The following is an 18,147-nucleotide window of genomic DNA, read 5'->3' on the forward strand; positions in this document are numbered from 1 at the left end:
TCCACCAATAGCAATACGCAAACTAGTTCCCTAGCTTCGTTTTGTCGGGAACATTTGTAATAGTCAATAGTTTGATAAAACGTCTATCGCGATTTTGTTACACAAAACATCTACTACACGTAGTCGAAGATTCTATGCATAAAAGCTGCCGCCTACCGCACATGAACGGCATCGGACCAACGTCAACGTCAACCCAAGTCGAACAAGGAAAAAGAGGAGTATCGATGCTGTGCTGTTCGGATAGGTGAACGCATTCACATTTGAACTACACACAGTGAATCACAGTAATATTCGGACACTTTAAAAGGGCGATAACTTTTTAAATATTGGACCATATGACTTTGCGTCATGTGGTGAACTAATTGTTCTAATTTCTCAAACAAATCCAAGTCGTATGGTCCAATATTAAAAAGGTAATCGTTCTGTTAAAAGTGTCCGAATATTACTGTGATTCACTGTATAATGTAAATGCGTTGATGTTGGTTTGGTGTCGTTCACGAGTTGTCAAGTGAGCGACAGTCTTTGCCCGATACGTATCGAACGCAAGTTCAAATATCGCGGGCGTAGAGCACTGTGTCGTATGACGCATGCGTGCCTGGAATAAGATTCAAGATGGCGGGGGAATATCCAGACAGGCGAGAGCAAAGCGATCGGATGGTCGCACAGCTGATAGGAGAGTGACGTCAGTAAAACAAAGCCATGCGCGGTCGATCGGAGCCGCGAACCAGACCGAACGAACCGTGCTGTCTCGCTGCCAAACATTGGGCGTCCGCGAAACAGTGAGCTGGATTTTCCAAGGTTTCTCGCGGGGAGAGGTACGGTTGCGCGCGCGACTACGCTCGTCTCGCGTTCTGCTCGCAGACGATGCCGTTCATATCGAAGGATTGGCGCAGTCCTGGCGAGGAATGGGTCAAGACCGTCGAGGGTTGGGAAAAGAAAAAAATCCTCGAGTGCGCCAACAATAAAACGCTTTCACTCCTGCTACGGTAAGTGCGACGCAGAGCGAGCGAGATCGGTTAACCATCGTCTCGACTCTTTTCACCTTCTCGGTGACGGCCTTTGTTTTGGAAAAATAACAGCGGAGGTAACGAGCGGTTCCGTCCAGGTAGCTCTGGCCACGGTGACAGCTGTTACATCGATCGTTTGACAGTTGGTTCTCGGTTTGTTTACAGTTGTGCTACCGTGTCAGTCGTATCGGTCGCGACCCTCTTCCCGCTGCCCGTACCTCGTAACGTTTGCCGGGCATATTCCGTGCCATCTAAACGATTCGCTCGCGTTCCCATCCATGCTTTCCGACGCCGTATACCAAATATCAACTATTGTGTCCTCTCGCGATCGTTTTCACTCCATGCTACGTGAACAATTCTCGTGAACATCTCTCGGTCGATAAAGAACCGATATTCTCTCGCGGCGATTCCATTGCGATGTAAATAAACACCGCGACGGAAGTGTCTTCTCGCGTTCGACTCGTTCCTTCCACGGTTACGTGTCCGATCCTACGTCGATTCGCGCGTTGCATTCGCGAAGCTTATCGATTCATCGCGTCGCGCGACAACTTTTGTCAATGTAGTTGTTCTTCCACATTAGGAACAGCTCGAGAGAACAAAGTACAGTAATATCTCGTTCGACGAATCCTCTGACAACGAAGCTGATCCCAGAGAAATGGGATCCCTAAACGTTTCAAGTGAAAGTGACCCAGATACACGCGTAGTTATTTAAACGAAAGTAACTTATACGAAACTAATGTTACTGAAAATTTATACATGTACAACTTTCTCAATAAAAGTACAAGTTTCTAATTTGGCCATGTTATTCTTATCCTACGACAACGAAGCTTTTTCATAAACGAAACAACAGTTCCTTGGAATACATCCTCTTGTTTAAGCGAGGCATTACTGTACTGAACATTTTAAACAGTCCCACAGCGTAAGGGCTCTTATGTAAGGTCGCAGAAAATTTATGACTCCGTTTTCGACTTCGATCACTTTTTATTTGCAAAAAAGGTGACAAGAAGGTACATGGATTGACGAAAAAAAAATACAATTTTGTTAAAAAAGAATTAAAGTGATTTTTGTTTTTTATTAAACACGAAACTTTTTGCTAATTTTTTTTATTTCAATTTACTGTAGTATAATTGTTGATCAACTTTTGTTCGAAACATTTACGTATCAGGTTATCGGAAATGCGTGAAAAATCGAAATGAAAATATAAGGAAACGGGTTTTTCCGATTCGGGTGAAGATGGATGAGTAAAATCAATTGCTATTTAAAGTACGATGTATCAGTAGTGTGCAAAAAGTCGAAGAGGTTTTTCTCGCATTGGGAAGATGTAAGGGTGACGCACGATGCACTCGGCTAGCGTTGCGTAGGGTAAGTCACCTAATTACTGTGGGGTTACCAATTACTGTGTTTATATTAATTATACTTATTTTGAAAGCATAATGAATATTAAAAAATAGGTATTAAATTTTTTTCATTAGAATTAGTTAATATATATGTATATATTTCTTTTTTAATATTCATTATGCTGTAAAAATAAGTATAATTAATATAGGTACAGTAATTGGCACCCCCACAGTAACTGAGACCCTTACCCTAACATGAAACATAACTTGTAAAAATTAATCGAGCAAACATTCGAGCAAATAGCACGCGCTTCAGGGAATACATCGAGTTTTATAATCGATTTTACGCTTCAGTTTTTAACAATAAATTCATATATCTAGTAAAAATTGTCGGTAATACCACAAACTGCATTACTAATGTTTTACGGCAAACCTTTTTTTTTTTCATTTCATACTTGGAAAGTTGGATTTTTTGGCATTGTCTCTGCGCAGTCCGTGTAAGTTTATGCCGATTCCAAGAATAGCCGTTCCCGGTCGGATGACGTTTGCGCGTTTTCGCAAATCGCTTTTTCAAGACGCGGGTCTGCGCTGGGTTTCGCAGATCCTACGCTCGAGTTCTACGTTCACGACGAATCGTTCCAATTAACGTGCGCGCGCGCTCGTTCGCCGTACTTCATGTCTGCATCTATTCCCATCTTCCTTTGTGAGTCGTTACGCGGACCAACGTACTAGCTCGACGCGTACACCAATACGGTCTTGCGCGCATATTACGCTCCAGCGCGGTCGCAACGAGACGCGTCGCGTCGTCGCGAGACCGTGAAACCTTTCGCGAATGCCTAGACTTGTCTGCAAACGGACACAGGGATGCGAGAGGACCGTCGCGTCGGCCGCCGCGGTTTCGCGCGCTTTAAAACAAACTCTTTCCGAATTTTCCTTCTTGTTCTTCTTCTTTTTCTTCATTCCGGTTCACAGTTTTACAGGTATTCATCGATCTCGATTTCTCACGAGCGACACACGCGCATCATCGATTTGCTGCTCGAGTGCAGCAGGTAGATATGCATTCGTTGGCCTTGGGCTCGCGTGACTCGCTGCGAAACTGCGATCACCACTCCCAAGATCTACGAGCAACTATTGCGAACCTCGAGTCCCGGGGGCTGCGGATAAAGGGGCTCGGATCTGCTCGAATACGATCTTACTGTTCGCATAGTTTGAACCAGGCTTGGACAGGATAAGGGACTCAATTAATGTGCCTATATTAATTATACTTATTTTTAAAACATAATTTAAAGCATTTAATATCTCTTTTTTAGTATTCATTACGCTTTAAAAGTAAGTATAACTAATGTAGACACAGCAATTGGTACGGCCACAGTAATTGGGTCCCTTACCCTATTATCGAAATAAATTATTTGAAAAGTAATACATTATCCTATTTGGCTACATGCCATTTAAAATAATCACATGTTAGTTTATTTGAACAGCCAAATAATTTGTTGAGAAATCATTTCATTATTTGAATGTCAAATGAAATTCATCTTTCGTTTGATCAAATAATTTGTGCTCTCAGTTTTTTTCATAACAACGAATGCGACGCATTATTTTACTCGAAACTTATGCGACTTACACGATTACGATCTCAGCCGACCATTTATTGAACGAAGTAACGGTAAAGAGGCAGCGAGCTCACAATTTTGTCCGGCGATGTAGGTGAATTATCGTTGGAGGAGAAGTATCCCGTGACCCTGTCCCGATACGGAAGTAGGTCGTGACCCAGCCGAACCAGACCTGTACCAATTTCGTGAATCTACTTCCGTTTCGGCGAGTCTCGAGTATGGTGCTTGCAACACTGAACATGATTCCAATATGTCGTCACGCTTCTGTTACAAGCTCAAATTTTTCTTGCACGCGTGCATGCACACATCCTCGTATCGTCACGAGCATTATGAGCATTACCGACGGTTACATAATGCCGCAGATTATTGGTGCGAGGTTTCTCTCCCTTCTATCGACGCCGTAAGCGTGTTACATCAAGGTCTCTGCCAGTGACCATGCGTCGACCAGGTATTCACGATTCGTCGACCTGAAACCACGCGAATTGGAAGCTAGCAGTATGTTCCTCCCTTTCCTCCTTCAACCACTACCGGTCGCAGACATTCGCAAAATCTGTCCCCTGTTCGATGGAGGAACAGATGACCGCAGTTGTGCGAATTCCTGCTTCGTTTTCTTCTTCGTCTAGTTCTACTGTCTTTAGCGAGTTCCCCTTTTTTTCTCTCCTCCTCTTCTGCTACAGCTCAGACACGGACAAAATCGGATCCTCGTTCAACAGAAGAATAGGGTAAAGGACCCAATTACTGTGCCTGTATTAATTATACTTATTTTTAAAGCATACTGAATATTAAAAAAGATATATAACACACATATTAACTGACCTTAATGAAAGAAAGTTTAATATCTCTTTTTTAAAATTCATTATGCTTTGAAAATAACTGTAATTAATATAGGCACACTAATTGGTACCCCCACAGTAATTGGAACCCTTAGCGTGGTAGAAGCTGCAGAAAGCTAAATTACAGAGTTGAGAGTTGATTGCGATCGACTTTCTTTCCTCGGTGAGAGAACTTTCGGTCTCGTTTCGTGCTGCAATGTTTGCGCGTTCGATTTCCACGTTGGCCCGTTACAGTTGACGGAATCGATCCCGTTACAACGGCGCGCGAATCGCAAGGATCACGCGAACCGGTCTGCTCGCTAGCGACCCGGCCGATTTCTCGTTTAACGAGAGGGTGTAATCGTTCGGTTCGTTTGGTTGTTGCAGCGGCGACAAGGATGCGCTCGACAAGAAGGAAAAGGACAAGAGGAAGGGTGAGTGTTAATCCTTCGCCGTCCGAAGGGACGGGCCGCCTCGCCGTTTCTCCGAGTCTTTCTCGCCTAACGTTTTGCCTTTGTTTCATGTAATTTTAGAGAACGTCGTCCAGCCGCATTGCCACATCACGCTCAAGTGCACGCGCGAGGTGAGTGACTCGTTCCAGACCCGCTTATATTTAACTCGGGCCCGCGAAAGGAGAAACGAGACGCGATACGCGATTCGTTCCGTTGGAAAGGTCGTACGCTCGTTGCGGGCGCGGATTAGCCCTCGGACTACGGTGGACGCCGCAGCGGGGTCTTTCCCGTTATGGTTGTTAACACATAATTTTTTCAGATTTTTCAAAGTGGGCGCACGTAGTTAAAAAAATCGAAAACCGGTAATTTTCGAACACTCTGTGGCAGAAATCGGTACATGTAACATCCAAGGTTAACAACCATAACGAGATGCCAAAAATGTGAAAATATAAATTTAGTATTTCATAACTTCTATAAGAAATCGGCATTTTAAAATATTTTTTATCTTTGAAAATTCGGTTTCGAGCTAAAAATTCTGAAAAAATTCATAGATGTGCATTCCAGTAACTCAAATATGCCGGATTTTTTCCCGAATTTTCAATTGAACTGGATAACATGATTTTCTTTGTCACTCCACTACTACCCCCCCCCCCATGGCGACAGATGGGGTTAAAAATTGCCACAAAGTATTTCTTTGGATAAGCTATCGAATGCCCTATTGCAAATTCAATTTGGTTTAGGGGCACTTTCGACCTCCCTATCCGGCTATCCTATTATTCGAAGTAGCTCACGGATTAATCAGCAAGGAACGGGCACGAGAGGCAAAGAGGAAAGAAACCGTACGGGGGATTGGGATTAAAAGGATAAAACGAATGAAAAATCGTCACAGCGAGGTTAATCTGTTGTTCGCAGATCGCGGGGTTCAACGGGTTGAGCGACGCACTGAAGAGGCTCGATTTTTTATCCGCGGTACACGATTGTCGGCGTTTCAATTACATCGTTCGACTACTCGACCTTCTGGTCAGTCACAGAATGGGTGGTCTCAGCGGATGCGCTCAGCGAGTTTTGTTCAACATGCTGGAGGAAGTCGCGCTGGAAGGTAAAATTGACGAGCCCGCTGGATAGTTCGCAACCACGACCGATCAATCCCGAACTTCTCTAATCCTTTTACGATGCGTAGTGTCGTTGTCGCAGCAACAAACCGGGAGACTTCGTCGTCTAATCGAACGAGTGCGAGCGTTTAGCGCAGGGTGCTGTTGGGGCGGAAGACCTCTGGGCTCTGTAATCTTGTGGGAGAAACACAAAGCGGCTCTTGAGAGAATTTTGCAGATTGCATCGTCGATTACTATAACTCAGGTGCGAACAGTTGGTATTACCGTTGAACACATATCTGTTTCGACTTTGATCGACGGTTCCCACTGATTTTTTTTTTGCATTGAATACGAACCTTTAAAACCATTCCGCCACGTTGTAGTTTAGACTTTGTTAGCAGCTCGTTGAATTCGTCTAAAAACACACTACCACATTCTGTAGACAAAAGTACATATAGCGTTCTAAATGAAAAAATTAAATTCATTTTGGAATCTCCCTTTCAATAACAGGTATCAAAAAAATATTTATACCACATAACGTCCCCCTTCGTACCAAGCGACTTTTGTGCAAACATGTTTTTCATAGCGGCATTTCCTTGAAAGATATTTCACTGTATTGAGAAGAAACAGACACCCTGTATGTTTACGCGTCGATTACAGTAACAAAGCACATCCGAGCCTCGTTGGTATGTAATCGTCACTGTGTTCGTTTTCAGCCGGATGAAACACAACAGCCGCAGTGGTCCCACTTGCCTCCCGACTGCCGTCGAGAAGTGCTTCTCAGACTGAGCGATCCGCGGGACATCGAAGCTTCGTCGGAGGCCTGCGAGCATCTAGCCGTCCTGGCTCAGGAACAAAGAATTTGGCGAGAGCTTGCACAGTACCATTTCACGCCGCAACAGATCACCGCTACCAGACAAAATAATCCCGGAAAAGACTGGAAAACTATATTTACCATTGCGCGAAGGTAAAAATGGTGTACTAAATTACAGAAATCTTTTGAAAATGTTGATAAGTACACAGCGTATTTTTATGCAAAATATGAATTGTCTGCATTAATTGCAACATACAGGAGCTACATAGACGTTTATTTCTTCTTTGAATAATTTTAGTAAGTTGAAAATATAACAGTATTTTGAAAATCTCTGACAAGGAACATGCCGAAGTGATACACGCTGATTTTGACGAAACTTTGGCAAAAGGTAGTTCTCAGAAAAATATACAGAGTGTGGCCGGATAGGTGGTACAAACGGGCAGGGAATGATTCTACAATATGTAAAAATATGTAAAAGTATGTTCCGGTGTGAGTCTTTGTACTGTTTTGCAGTTGATCTACCGACTGTAAAATCCGCAGTCTATTTATAAGTTTACAATATTTATAACAGAAAGGTATTTGGTAAGGTTTCACCTTTAACAGTCGCGATACATGGAAAACAACAGAACAACGATCTTTGATTTCTCTGACGACTGTACCGTCTTAAATGGAATCTGCTCGTTTTTCTCATAAATGCATAAAATCCGCAGTCTAGATATGAATTTGGATGTTACCATCATAATTTTTGGGATACTATTGCACCTATTTAGTATGGTTCATACAATCGCAACATACACTTATCGCAAATGAATGTGTGTGCAGGTCGTTCGGGCTCCGAGAAGAATACGCAGAGATGATTCAGTTGTGCCGCAATTGCCGTTGCTTGTTTTGGCGGTCGCTGGGTCATCCTTGCATCGCCGACCAGGATCCCGCATTTCAGGAAAAGCTGGCGGACGTGGATCAAGCCTCTCTCCATGTTCCGATTCCTCCTCAGACCTTCCTCAAGTTCTTTTCGCTGTGAATGCTTCGCACGCGGCCGCGAAGTCCAAACGCGATTGAATACGTACAGAATTGTCGGGACCGACCGCGATCACGACCATGATCGCATTTCTCCTCTATTCCTGGTATTTGCCAGCTAGCGGTGCGGCGCGTGGCCCACTATCCAACCGAAGTGGATGCTATCGCGTTCGAAACGCGTTATTCTTCACTCTTTGCATAGAGACTTTTAACGTTGTCGTGCAAACTTCGAACTAACAGTATGAGAAAAATCTTTTTGTTTTGCAGGTTACATCGTGCTCCGATATTTCGCTGGTTTCGAACCAGTCGCGGAAATTGCTAGCAATTTTTTTCTCGTTAGTTTCGTTTTTCTCGAGAGCTTCAAGATTCTTAACCGCGGCGGTGCGTGAAATTGCGTGAACGTGTGTACTTCTAGCTCAAATAAGTTTCACGCACCAGTGTAAATTGAACGTTCGAACGTTGGCGTTACGAATTGTACAAAATCCTGAGATTTGTCGCGCGCGAAACATAAAACACAATCGGTGCTGGTCGAAGTGCGCGCGAATACGTGCATGGCGCACTTCGGCAACGCATGCACGACTCCGTTTAGAAAATTGCGCGGCCGTACGTGGCCGTTCTTTCGTCCCTTCTCGCGGCAGCTGTTGCAACGATACAGTTTCCATTTAGGTGAATTTACTTTCGAATTTTTGCATTTATTTCAGTCGTTCAAGCGTGTTTTTACACTTACTTATAACCGTTTTTATATGTATATTGTACGAGCATACGTTCCACAACGGATGTTCGCATTTTATCCTCATCGAAGACGGAGTTTGGAAAAGAGCCATGTTTGAAACGATTCAGAGACTGCTATCCGAACACAATCTTGTCGCAACTCCGAAGTCAAAACGATGACAAACTGACTATTACTTGTCGAAACAGTAGAGTTCGGGTCCACGGGGTACACGACACAAAAGGAACAAGAAACGGAAAGAACTGCATGTACTTCGTCTTCGCGTTCTGTATATTCGTTCAAGAAAGAGAAAAACTCCTATTTACGATGCTTAGTATACATTTATTGTATGTACTGGTTCAGCAGTAACGTCGTCGAGTTTTCCAAGATGTCGTAGACATACGATATTCAATGATCGTTTTATTTGAAACGCTAAAAATTATACTGCCAAAATGGATGCTATTGCATTTAGACGAATCGAAGCGTTTTCCGTAAATTCCGTTCACAACAAATACGGCATAGTTGTTTTGATATTGCGTTTTTCTTAATGGCAACAGTCACAATCGTTGCACGCGCATATACATGTATAGTTTACTATCTTGACGGATTAGTGAAAAATAATGGGACGACCAAACGAATGATGTACGTAAAACATACATACGTTCGTTGGTAGACGAATGTAACATGAGCTGCGGATTTCGGTGCAAAATCTTAGTAGCTCGTCGATCGTTGCACTGTTTCATGCACCGACCTGTACGCTCTTGGATCGATATTATTTTACTTACGTAAATAATTGTAGAACAGCGTTGTGTAAAATGCTTTGAAATAAAAAATTTATCTGTATATATATACATATTAAATTGTTTACTGAATTGTGTATAGATAAATTAATGGAATTCCATCCGACATCCTCTCGGGTCTCTTGCGCAGCAATCTCCTTGCAATGAGACCTGGGCAATCGGTATTATCCATAATTTGCAAGATACTATAACTTATAAATTACAGTATCTTACAAGTAGTGGATAAATTCGAGCTAATAGCTGCACACTTAAAATTTGCGTTAATCTTGTATTGTAGAGTGTAAGAGTTGCTGGATGTAAGAACGGCTAATGTTCCACAAATCAGTCAAGTCGGATTGAGCTTAAATTTTGCACATAGCCTCATTTTGCATTAAAAACATGTTTCCCAAAAGGATTTTGGGCAACTCGAAAAAATTTTTTATTACTTTATTGTCATATTTTACCATCCTGACATAACATTTTCTACCTTACCGGCATTTCCGTACCAACACGGCAGGGCCTGAATTTACTGCCCCGCCATGGGGCGGCTTTATTGTAGGGCGCTGCCGCGCCATTTTCCTAGACACGTGCCTAAAGAATATGCTTCGACAAGGTTGGCAGAGCGCACCACGAGAGAACCGTACCGTTTCAGCAGCGAACCTCTCAACTCCCGCTCCGCCATCCACTCTCCACTGTGAGTTTCATATACGCGGTGTACAGTAATGAAACGGATTGGCATGGAAGTATAGGGTATAGGAAATCGTGACCATTTGCACATGTAATGAATTACAAATTTAATTTAATTATATATTTTGACATTTTATTTAATTTAAAATATAATTTTCTACATTATTTATAGATATTATTATTTACATTCATATATTTATATTTACAAATTATAACTTACAACTATTTACAAAATAACACAACTATTTATAGACTATTTACAAAATAACTTACAACTATTTACAGACTATTTACAAGAAGCTTGTGCATGACTCACATCGATGTCCGAGTCATCAGACGAGTTCGACCACTCGGGGCTTTCTTCTAACACCACATCTGCGAAATGATCGAGCTCATACAGCCTCGTTTCCTCCTTCAACGTATGGTGGATGAAATTTTGCCAATTTTGGGGGGACACATTTGCGACGGCTTCATCTACAAATTGGCGGACATCTGCCAACTTGTAAGATGTATTGCGTACCTTGATAAATTCTTTAATTTGTGCCCATGCCAGCTCAATGGGATTTAATTCGAAGTGGTAAGGGGGAATGCGTAGGACGGTACGTCCATTCTCTCTTGCGTACTCATCAATTACGTAATTGTTCTCTGGTTTCTTGTGCTTTTCAACTAGCTGCATTAATCTAATGTTGACGTACCGTGGATTTACTGTTTCACCCTTACCCTCCAGCCACGCGATGATATCGTCCCTTTTCCACCTCAATGTAGGATATTTTTCCTTTTTGACGCTGTGGTAAGGGGCGCTATCCATCACAATGACTGCCCCATCTGGCAGCATGGGCAAAATTTTTTGGAACCATTCAAAAAATGTGTCCCCATTCATTTCATCATGGTAGTCGCCAGTTTTTCTCTTGGCCTCGACGCAAAGGAGGGCCCCAGGTACAAACCCGTCTGTTGACCCGATGTGAGCAATGATAAACCGCTTCCTTCTTCCCGAGGGAGCAGGTATGCCCCTTGTAAGTGCTCTTTGTTCGGCGTCCCTCGGGCAGGTAACGCTGGTATGGACCCACGTTTCGTCCAGGTAATAAATAGGCCGCCCTTCTGAGCGAAAACCTTGAATCTGTTCGATGTACCTACAACGTAGTAAAAAATAAATTTTTGTAAGAAACGAGGTTAGAAACTGAATTTTTGGGAAAAAACATTTTTGAATGTAGATTGTTACTTACCGTTGCCGCCAGGAAATAATATGAGGTTGTTCAATAAGGACGCTGTTCCGTTTCCGGACTATGAATTTGTATTCCATGCGACGGAATAAACGAATGAGGGATGTTTCGCTGAACGATGGAAGCTTGTCGTCGTTGTTTACAGCTACTAAAATTTTTTTTAGATTGGGAATTTCCCGATTTAGCCAGAAGTTATGTATTTTCTTCCGTATCGCTACTATTTCGGCTTCAGAGGTTTTCTCCAAAATGTTAAGGCGCCGCTTTTTTTTATTTGGCGACGTAACGGTGCCTGTAGACTTGTATTCCGCCAGAGTTTTGCTTATGGTCTCCCGTCCAATGCCTGTCTTCTTCGCAAGCTTTTGAACCAACGGCTTATATTTTATTTTCGGGGTTTCCGCTATCAGAGTTTTATACAGATTAATGATCATCTGTTTCTGGGCGGATCGGACTAACTAGAAACAGAGAAAAGTTAAGTACACGTGAGTGCATTACAAAAAGTATGATTTTTGAAAAAAGAAACAAGCTTACAGTAGCGAAATGCATGATAAATAATTATGTACAATATAAGCTTACCTTCCCTCTCGGATTTTTCTTCACTGGAGATTTATGTGACGGGCCAGTAACTTGGTCTTCCATTTCCAAAAAGCTTTCGTAAAAATGCTACTGAACACTAGACAATACTGTGCGAACACCCGGTATGGCTACGAATGAGGCGGCATGCAGCGCTGCAACGTGTGGCGTCACTTCAGTGCCACTGCCACCACTGCGCGCATGCGCTGTGCATTGAGAAGGGAGCGTACGGAGTAGGAATACCGCCAATCAGGGAAAAGATGCTGATGCGCAGCGACGAACGAAAATCGGTTTTCACGCGGTACGGTCAGAGAGGAATGAGAGTGCTCACGCCCGGGGTTTCGGCGTTCCCACTTTCGTGACATCGTCGCTTTAGCATGGCACAGAACCGGTCAGTCTCTCCTGGAACAGAACCGGTCAGTCTTTTAGCATGGCACAGAACCGGTCAGTCTTTTAGCATAAGACTGAACGCACATTATTTTTTTAACCAGGATTAGAACGTACAGCTTAATTGTTTTATATGAAATATGTAACTAACATGTAAATCTTGTGTACAAAATCTCTAATTAATATAAATTAAGAATAATATTAATTGTAATGATACGTATTTTATTTTTTTCCAATTTTGTAGTTGCAAACTCTAGTTGTAAAAAATGGAAAATCCGGAAAAATTCGAACAAATACAGATTTCATATCGAAGTTTAAAAGCGACCAACCTGCATATTAATTTAATAATGAGCTATTGTCATCAACACTATCTTAATTTTTTTCATATATTTAGTTACTGTTATTATTAATTAAAAAAAATTTTCTTTCATGAATAAATATTTTTTTCCGCCTCAACACCATAAGATTTTTACTAGATGACTTTAAAAACACATTAGAACTATTTTTAAATAATTTTACTCGAAAACATTCTAGTTTACTCTTTATTTCACCGTTCTACTAATTTTTATGGGCTGCATTGCAGCTCTGTTTAACACTCTTTTACAACTCAATACCATGGTACCATCCATATTCAAGGAAGAACAATTTTTTGCGACGATCATTGAAAAAATAAAAGTGTTTCCTTCATTTCAGTCCTTTAGTGCGTTGGTGACGTAGCGCCCAGCACACCTATTTACCTGTGTTCTGTGTCATATCTGGAATTTTATGGTATTCTAACAATCCCTATTGAGTCGCAAGCCAAACCATACAAGCGAATGCATTCACAACTTCCAGAGACCTGCCTCCAAAACTAATTAAAGGAAGGCTAGACATGCAGTGTGTAATAAACTCCTCAAAAGAGGCGGATTCCAGTCGCTCGTGTTATAAACCTCATTCGATACTGCATCGAAAGTGCATACACTTTGTTCATGATACACTCTTTGTAATAATTAAATTCAATAAAATATGAAGTAAATCTTTCACGCTGCTAACGGCCCTCGCAGAGTTGGGCATTATTTGGGATAAAAATTATTTAAATAAAAATTCGAATAAAAGATACTTTATCTTTATTTGTTATTTGAAGGTTCGAATAAAAAAAAAGCATCTTTATTGGACGAGTGTCGAATAAATAATTTTATTAGATGAGAATTTATCCGACGAATAAAAATACTTTTTTATATTCGAAGCTCCAAATTAAATTTTCATTTTTTATCTGTACTGTTATTCGGAGGCTACGACTAATTCTTCCGAATTTCGAATAATTTCTTCAGCTCGAATAAGCGGCTTCGAGCCCCGTCGGCCCAGGCCCAGAAGCCTCGGTCGCCCAGCGGTGCAATAAACGGCAGCCGCGCGATCCGAGGCGAGAACAGGTATGTATATCGGTGTGAAACTCCACCAATCAAATTACAAAACTTCTTTATTTTTCATTATTTTTTATAGCACTTCCATTAACCTACTTGTGGAGTTTTTCTGATTAAAATGACACTAAACACGATATAATTTGATGTGTATTGCTATTCAAACGCTTCGAATAATTTTCTTCGAATAATCTTTGCTAGCTGTAAGCTGTTAAAATTTTTGTACAATTTGATTGTGTGGAGTTATACGTGTAGACAAAAGTATTTACTTTGATTGTAATTTAACTTACTTTAAAAATTAACTTATCTTATTTAAATTGAAATGTAGGGAATTTAATATTATATTTTTCTAGAATTGTTTAGGCATCATGATTGCCCATGCTCAGACATCATGTCTGAGTCTGTGTTACGAATGAGTGGGACACTGTAATTTTTTAGTTATTTATTGGCATGCTTGGCCTTAAGAATTTGTTACGGGCTTGGGTACGGGTCTAGAAACAAGAAGACAGACCAGCCGTACTCCACTCAATGACAATTGACACATCGCAGGCAGACACTCAGGAGTAAGGCGACACAAGTTTCGGGGAAAGATCCTTGAACAAGGGATCTTTGTGCAGTATCCTGCAAGGCTTACGTGAGAAAATGAATTCACGGCGTCAGTAGGCGTTGCACAATTTACGTAAGGTTAATGATAGTTCAGTAAGTTAAATAACACGATATTAAGCAAGCCATATAGCAGTTAATAATAACATCGCCCTCCAAAAAATTATGATGATTTACCATATTTATATACCTTCTATGTGTATGTAACTCCGTAAGGGTATTTTAATGATATTATCGATTCATATGTAAGTTCATTCGAAACAAATTCGTTAGAATGCCGGGAATATTGTCTTTTAAGTTTTTCACGTGAATTATTTCAAATATTAATACAAATAAAGATTACGCACATACTTGCCGAATATACCTAATGTAGTTATTTAAAAAATCAAATATATTAAAAATCGCGTTATAAGTTACAAATGAAATACTATTATTACCATTGTTTATTTCAAAAAGAACGCAGAGTTGAATCTTGGGTATTGCGATAACTCGCTCGCCCGAACTTGTCCGATTCTTTTCGAACGCGCTCGATGAGGTCGGGTCATGGGTCGTCCGAAAGGCTCGGGCCTCTCGACGTGTCCCGATTCGAGTGCCCGATTCACGAGCCGGCCCGCACATCCCTACTGTGTCACATCTGGAGTTATATGGCACGCTAACAATCGACATTGAGTTGCAAGTCAGACCGTACAAGCAAACCCATTCGCAACTTCCAGAGGCCTGACTCCAAGGCTAAAATAAGTAAAGGAACACAGAAAATGCCGTGTGCCAAAATCCTCAAAAACACTGGATTTCAGTCGCTCGTACCGTAAATTCTGTTATTCGTTAACAGGGGTTCGAACCGTCGCTTAACCATAACCAAGGGGTTAAATTGGGTTAACCAAGGAAGGTTAATGTAATCCATTTTAACTGTATGGGAACGGTTCTTAAATTCTAGAAAGAGCGGGCTAAAGTTACTTAAACTTTATTTTTTAAATTTCAGGAATTATTTATTCCAAGAAACCTTGATAACAATCCTTTTTTACTGTCATTCGAACAACAAAATAATAAGTATTATCTACTTATTTCAATAAAGTAATAAATATAATACAGATAATAAACAATACAATGAATGTAATAAAATAAGAAACGTTATCTAATTTAAGGAGAAAATAAATATAATACAAAAGGTGAACATAGATATAGAAAAATTAGCACAGAGCAGATTATAGAATATAAATATGGAACCCTTTACATATATATAAACAACAGTGCAAGTGAATATTTTAATTACTTGGATATGTAACTGAGGAAGTATCTTCTCTCAATTATCGAACACGATTAACTCTGTGTTCGCTCATTGTTCCGTCGTGGAACAAGAAAGGCTCCAAATTAAAACAAACTAAATTATTTTACAGCCACGAAAACAGCTGGTCACGACCATGTACTGGGGTTCGGGTCAACCTTCCCGCCCGTCTTCGGCAACGCGTACACACCCGGTGAAAACCCGGAAAATTTTGCCGTCTCAGCAAGCTACTCTATGTACAAACCTGGATCGCAGATCGCATTTTTTACTATACAACAATAAATATTTTTTGAATTTGTTAAACAATAATTTTTAATTAATTCTCATGGATCTTTTTTATTAAAACGTAATTGTTTAAATATAAACTTCCGAACTATTTTTTACTTTCTAAATATGTATTTTATATGTATTTTTTTTTATGTTTCACACATGTAATGTTTTATGGAATATGTAAAATACAAATTGGAGAAGTCTTTTTGTAATAAACGCATACAAAAATTACCGAGAAGGTATGATGATTTGAAATCTGGTGTTATGTCCATTTCCTTTGCAACTTTATTTGCTGCGATCATAGCTTTGCTAAATCCTTCATTTCTGTATTCCGCAAAGAATACGTTAAGACCTTCCAGATGCTTCGTGGCCAAATCGATGTGCATCTTTTGATTGTGCAATACTTTGCTGACGATGTTAATTTTTGATAATATTTCGTACCAAATGATAAAACTGGTAATAAATTCAAATTCATTTATCTTGCGCATAATAGACAAAATCTCAATTTTCAATTTATTGTCAGATGCGTTGTTGCCAATTTTGATCAAGGCGTTTCGAAATTGGCGAATTTGAAATCGAATAGCCTTTACACTATCAAAACGGCATTCCCATTCCCATTTTCTGATAATGGTTTAGGTGTAATGTTTTCAACGTGTTTTTTTAGAACATCCCAACGCGATGTCGATGCTGCAAATATCGTGTAAATCTTTTGTATAACACCAAAAACATGTAGTGCTTGGGTTGATCATTTTGCTATATCTCCCAATAACAAATTCAAGTTGTGACTACCGCATGGTAAGTAAAACGCTTTAGGATTTACATGTAATATATTTGCTTGTACTCCTTGATACATTCCCCTCATATTGGCACCGTTATCATATCCTTGTCCGCGACAGTCGGATATTTTTATTCCCAACTGATCAAGAATGAGCATGATAGTTTCAGATAGTCCTTTTCCTGTTGTAGCGTGAACTATTTCAAATTGTAACGTAAAGGATTGCGGTGGTTGCGGAATGACAGGAGTCGGAATATCTGGAGACATAGGATATATTTTCCAAACACGTTAGTACAAAGGATGAGGTGATAGGTTTTGCCTAGGTTTTGTTATAAAATAGATTCTTTCAAAAGAGTGAGAGACAAAGCTAGCAACGATTAATTTAGGAAAAGATTTTATATAATACGCGATACCACCATCGGGCGTCCGGTTTATTTCAACCGTACTCTCCCTCTGGGAATACGACGACGACGCGGTTTCGCCTGTTTTCTCATGTCCGATCGGCGGCCGGCCTTCATGGCCGTCCTCTCCGAAACGTACAGAGGAAGCAGGCGTCCCTACTCTCAGGCGGCCAGGAAGCTACCCTGTTCTTTCCTCTCGGCGGGCGGCCGGCCTTCATGGCCGTTCTCTCCCATGTATCCAGAGAGGCGTCCAGGTGCAACCCCTGTCCTCTCCTGGGCTGCTGGGCGTCCGATAGCATTGCTTCGTACTCTCCCATCCTGTGGGCGGCCGTGGTCTTACTCGTCCTCTCCCACAGGTGCAGCCCTGCTGCTGGGCGTCCGATAGCATTGCTTCGTACTCTCCCATCCTGTAAGCGGCCGAGGTCTTACCTCGTCCTCTCCTACAGGTGCAGCAAGAGTGCTTGCTCCGCGGTAATCTACCGATATTTATATGGACTCGTTGCTATCTTTATCAATAACGCGTTACTAGAGGTCTAGAAGGTTCCAGACCCCGCGGTTCCCCTTGAACCGCCGGCCACTCTGCCTCGGCGCAATTCTTCTGTTACATGGGGGGGGGGTGACGAGGGGTCTCGACGCTTTATTGTTTCCTCGTTGCGTTACAAAATTTGATAAAATGTTCCTTGATTTCAACCTTCTCGTCTGTTATGTTGACATAACGAAGAACAACCTGATAATTGCTCTTGATGGCTCACATCTGGTGTACAATCCAATAAAATGGAATAATATTTTGCTCTCCTTATTGCATCGATAATTACTTTTTGTACTTTATTTGCCACTGCACTTATTAATTCGTTTTGAATTGAATGCGATAAATAATGATGCCCTTTTGTTAAGGACTGAGTTAATTATTATGTTCTATGTTAA

The 18,147-nt window shown here is 41.1% G+C and overlaps 2 protein-coding genes across 3 annotated transcripts; one reads left to right on the forward strand and one right to left on the reverse strand.

Annotated features, from left to right (window-relative positions):
- Positions 1-436: 436 nt before the first annotated feature.
- Positions 437-9,702, forward strand: LOC143361761 (F-box only protein 32). Of its 2 annotated transcripts, none has more exons than XM_076801387.1 (7): positions 437-986; positions 5,157-5,203; positions 5,303-5,352; positions 6,134-6,320; positions 6,402-6,577; positions 7,029-7,279; positions 7,949-9,702. In XM_076801387.1, the coding sequence occupies exons 1-7, from the start codon at positions 865-867 to the stop codon at positions 8,145-8,147; spliced, it is 1,032 nt and encodes a 343-aa protein (XP_076657502.1). In that variant the 5' UTR covers positions 437-864; the 3' UTR covers positions 8,148-9,702. The 2 variants fall into 2 exon arrangements, with proteins under 2 accessions (XP_076657502.1, XP_076657501.1); XM_076801386.1 differs by lacking the exon at positions 437-986 and adding an exon at positions 2,684-3,393.
- A 660-nt stretch (positions 9,703-10,362) lies between these two features.
- On the reverse strand, positions 10,363-12,265 carry LOC143361399 (uncharacterized). The gene is made up of 3 exons (XM_076800763.1): positions 12,112-12,265; positions 11,542-11,990; positions 10,363-11,448 (listed from the first exon to the last, which is right to left on the reverse strand). Exons 1-3 carry the CDS (start codon positions 12,172-12,174, stop codon positions 10,605-10,607), a joined length of 1,356 nt encoding a protein of 451 aa, XP_076656878.1. The 5' UTR covers positions 12,175-12,265; the 3' UTR covers positions 10,363-10,604.
- Between the last annotated feature and the right edge of the window lie 5,882 nt (positions 12,266-18,147).

The sequence above is a fragment of the Halictus rubicundus genome, chromosome 15, assembly GCF_050948215.1.
Source record: "Halictus rubicundus isolate RS-2024b chromosome 15, iyHalRubi1_principal, whole genome shotgun sequence".
In the NCBI taxonomy this organism is placed as follows: domain Eukaryota; kingdom Metazoa; phylum Arthropoda; class Insecta; order Hymenoptera; family Halictidae; genus Halictus; species Halictus rubicundus.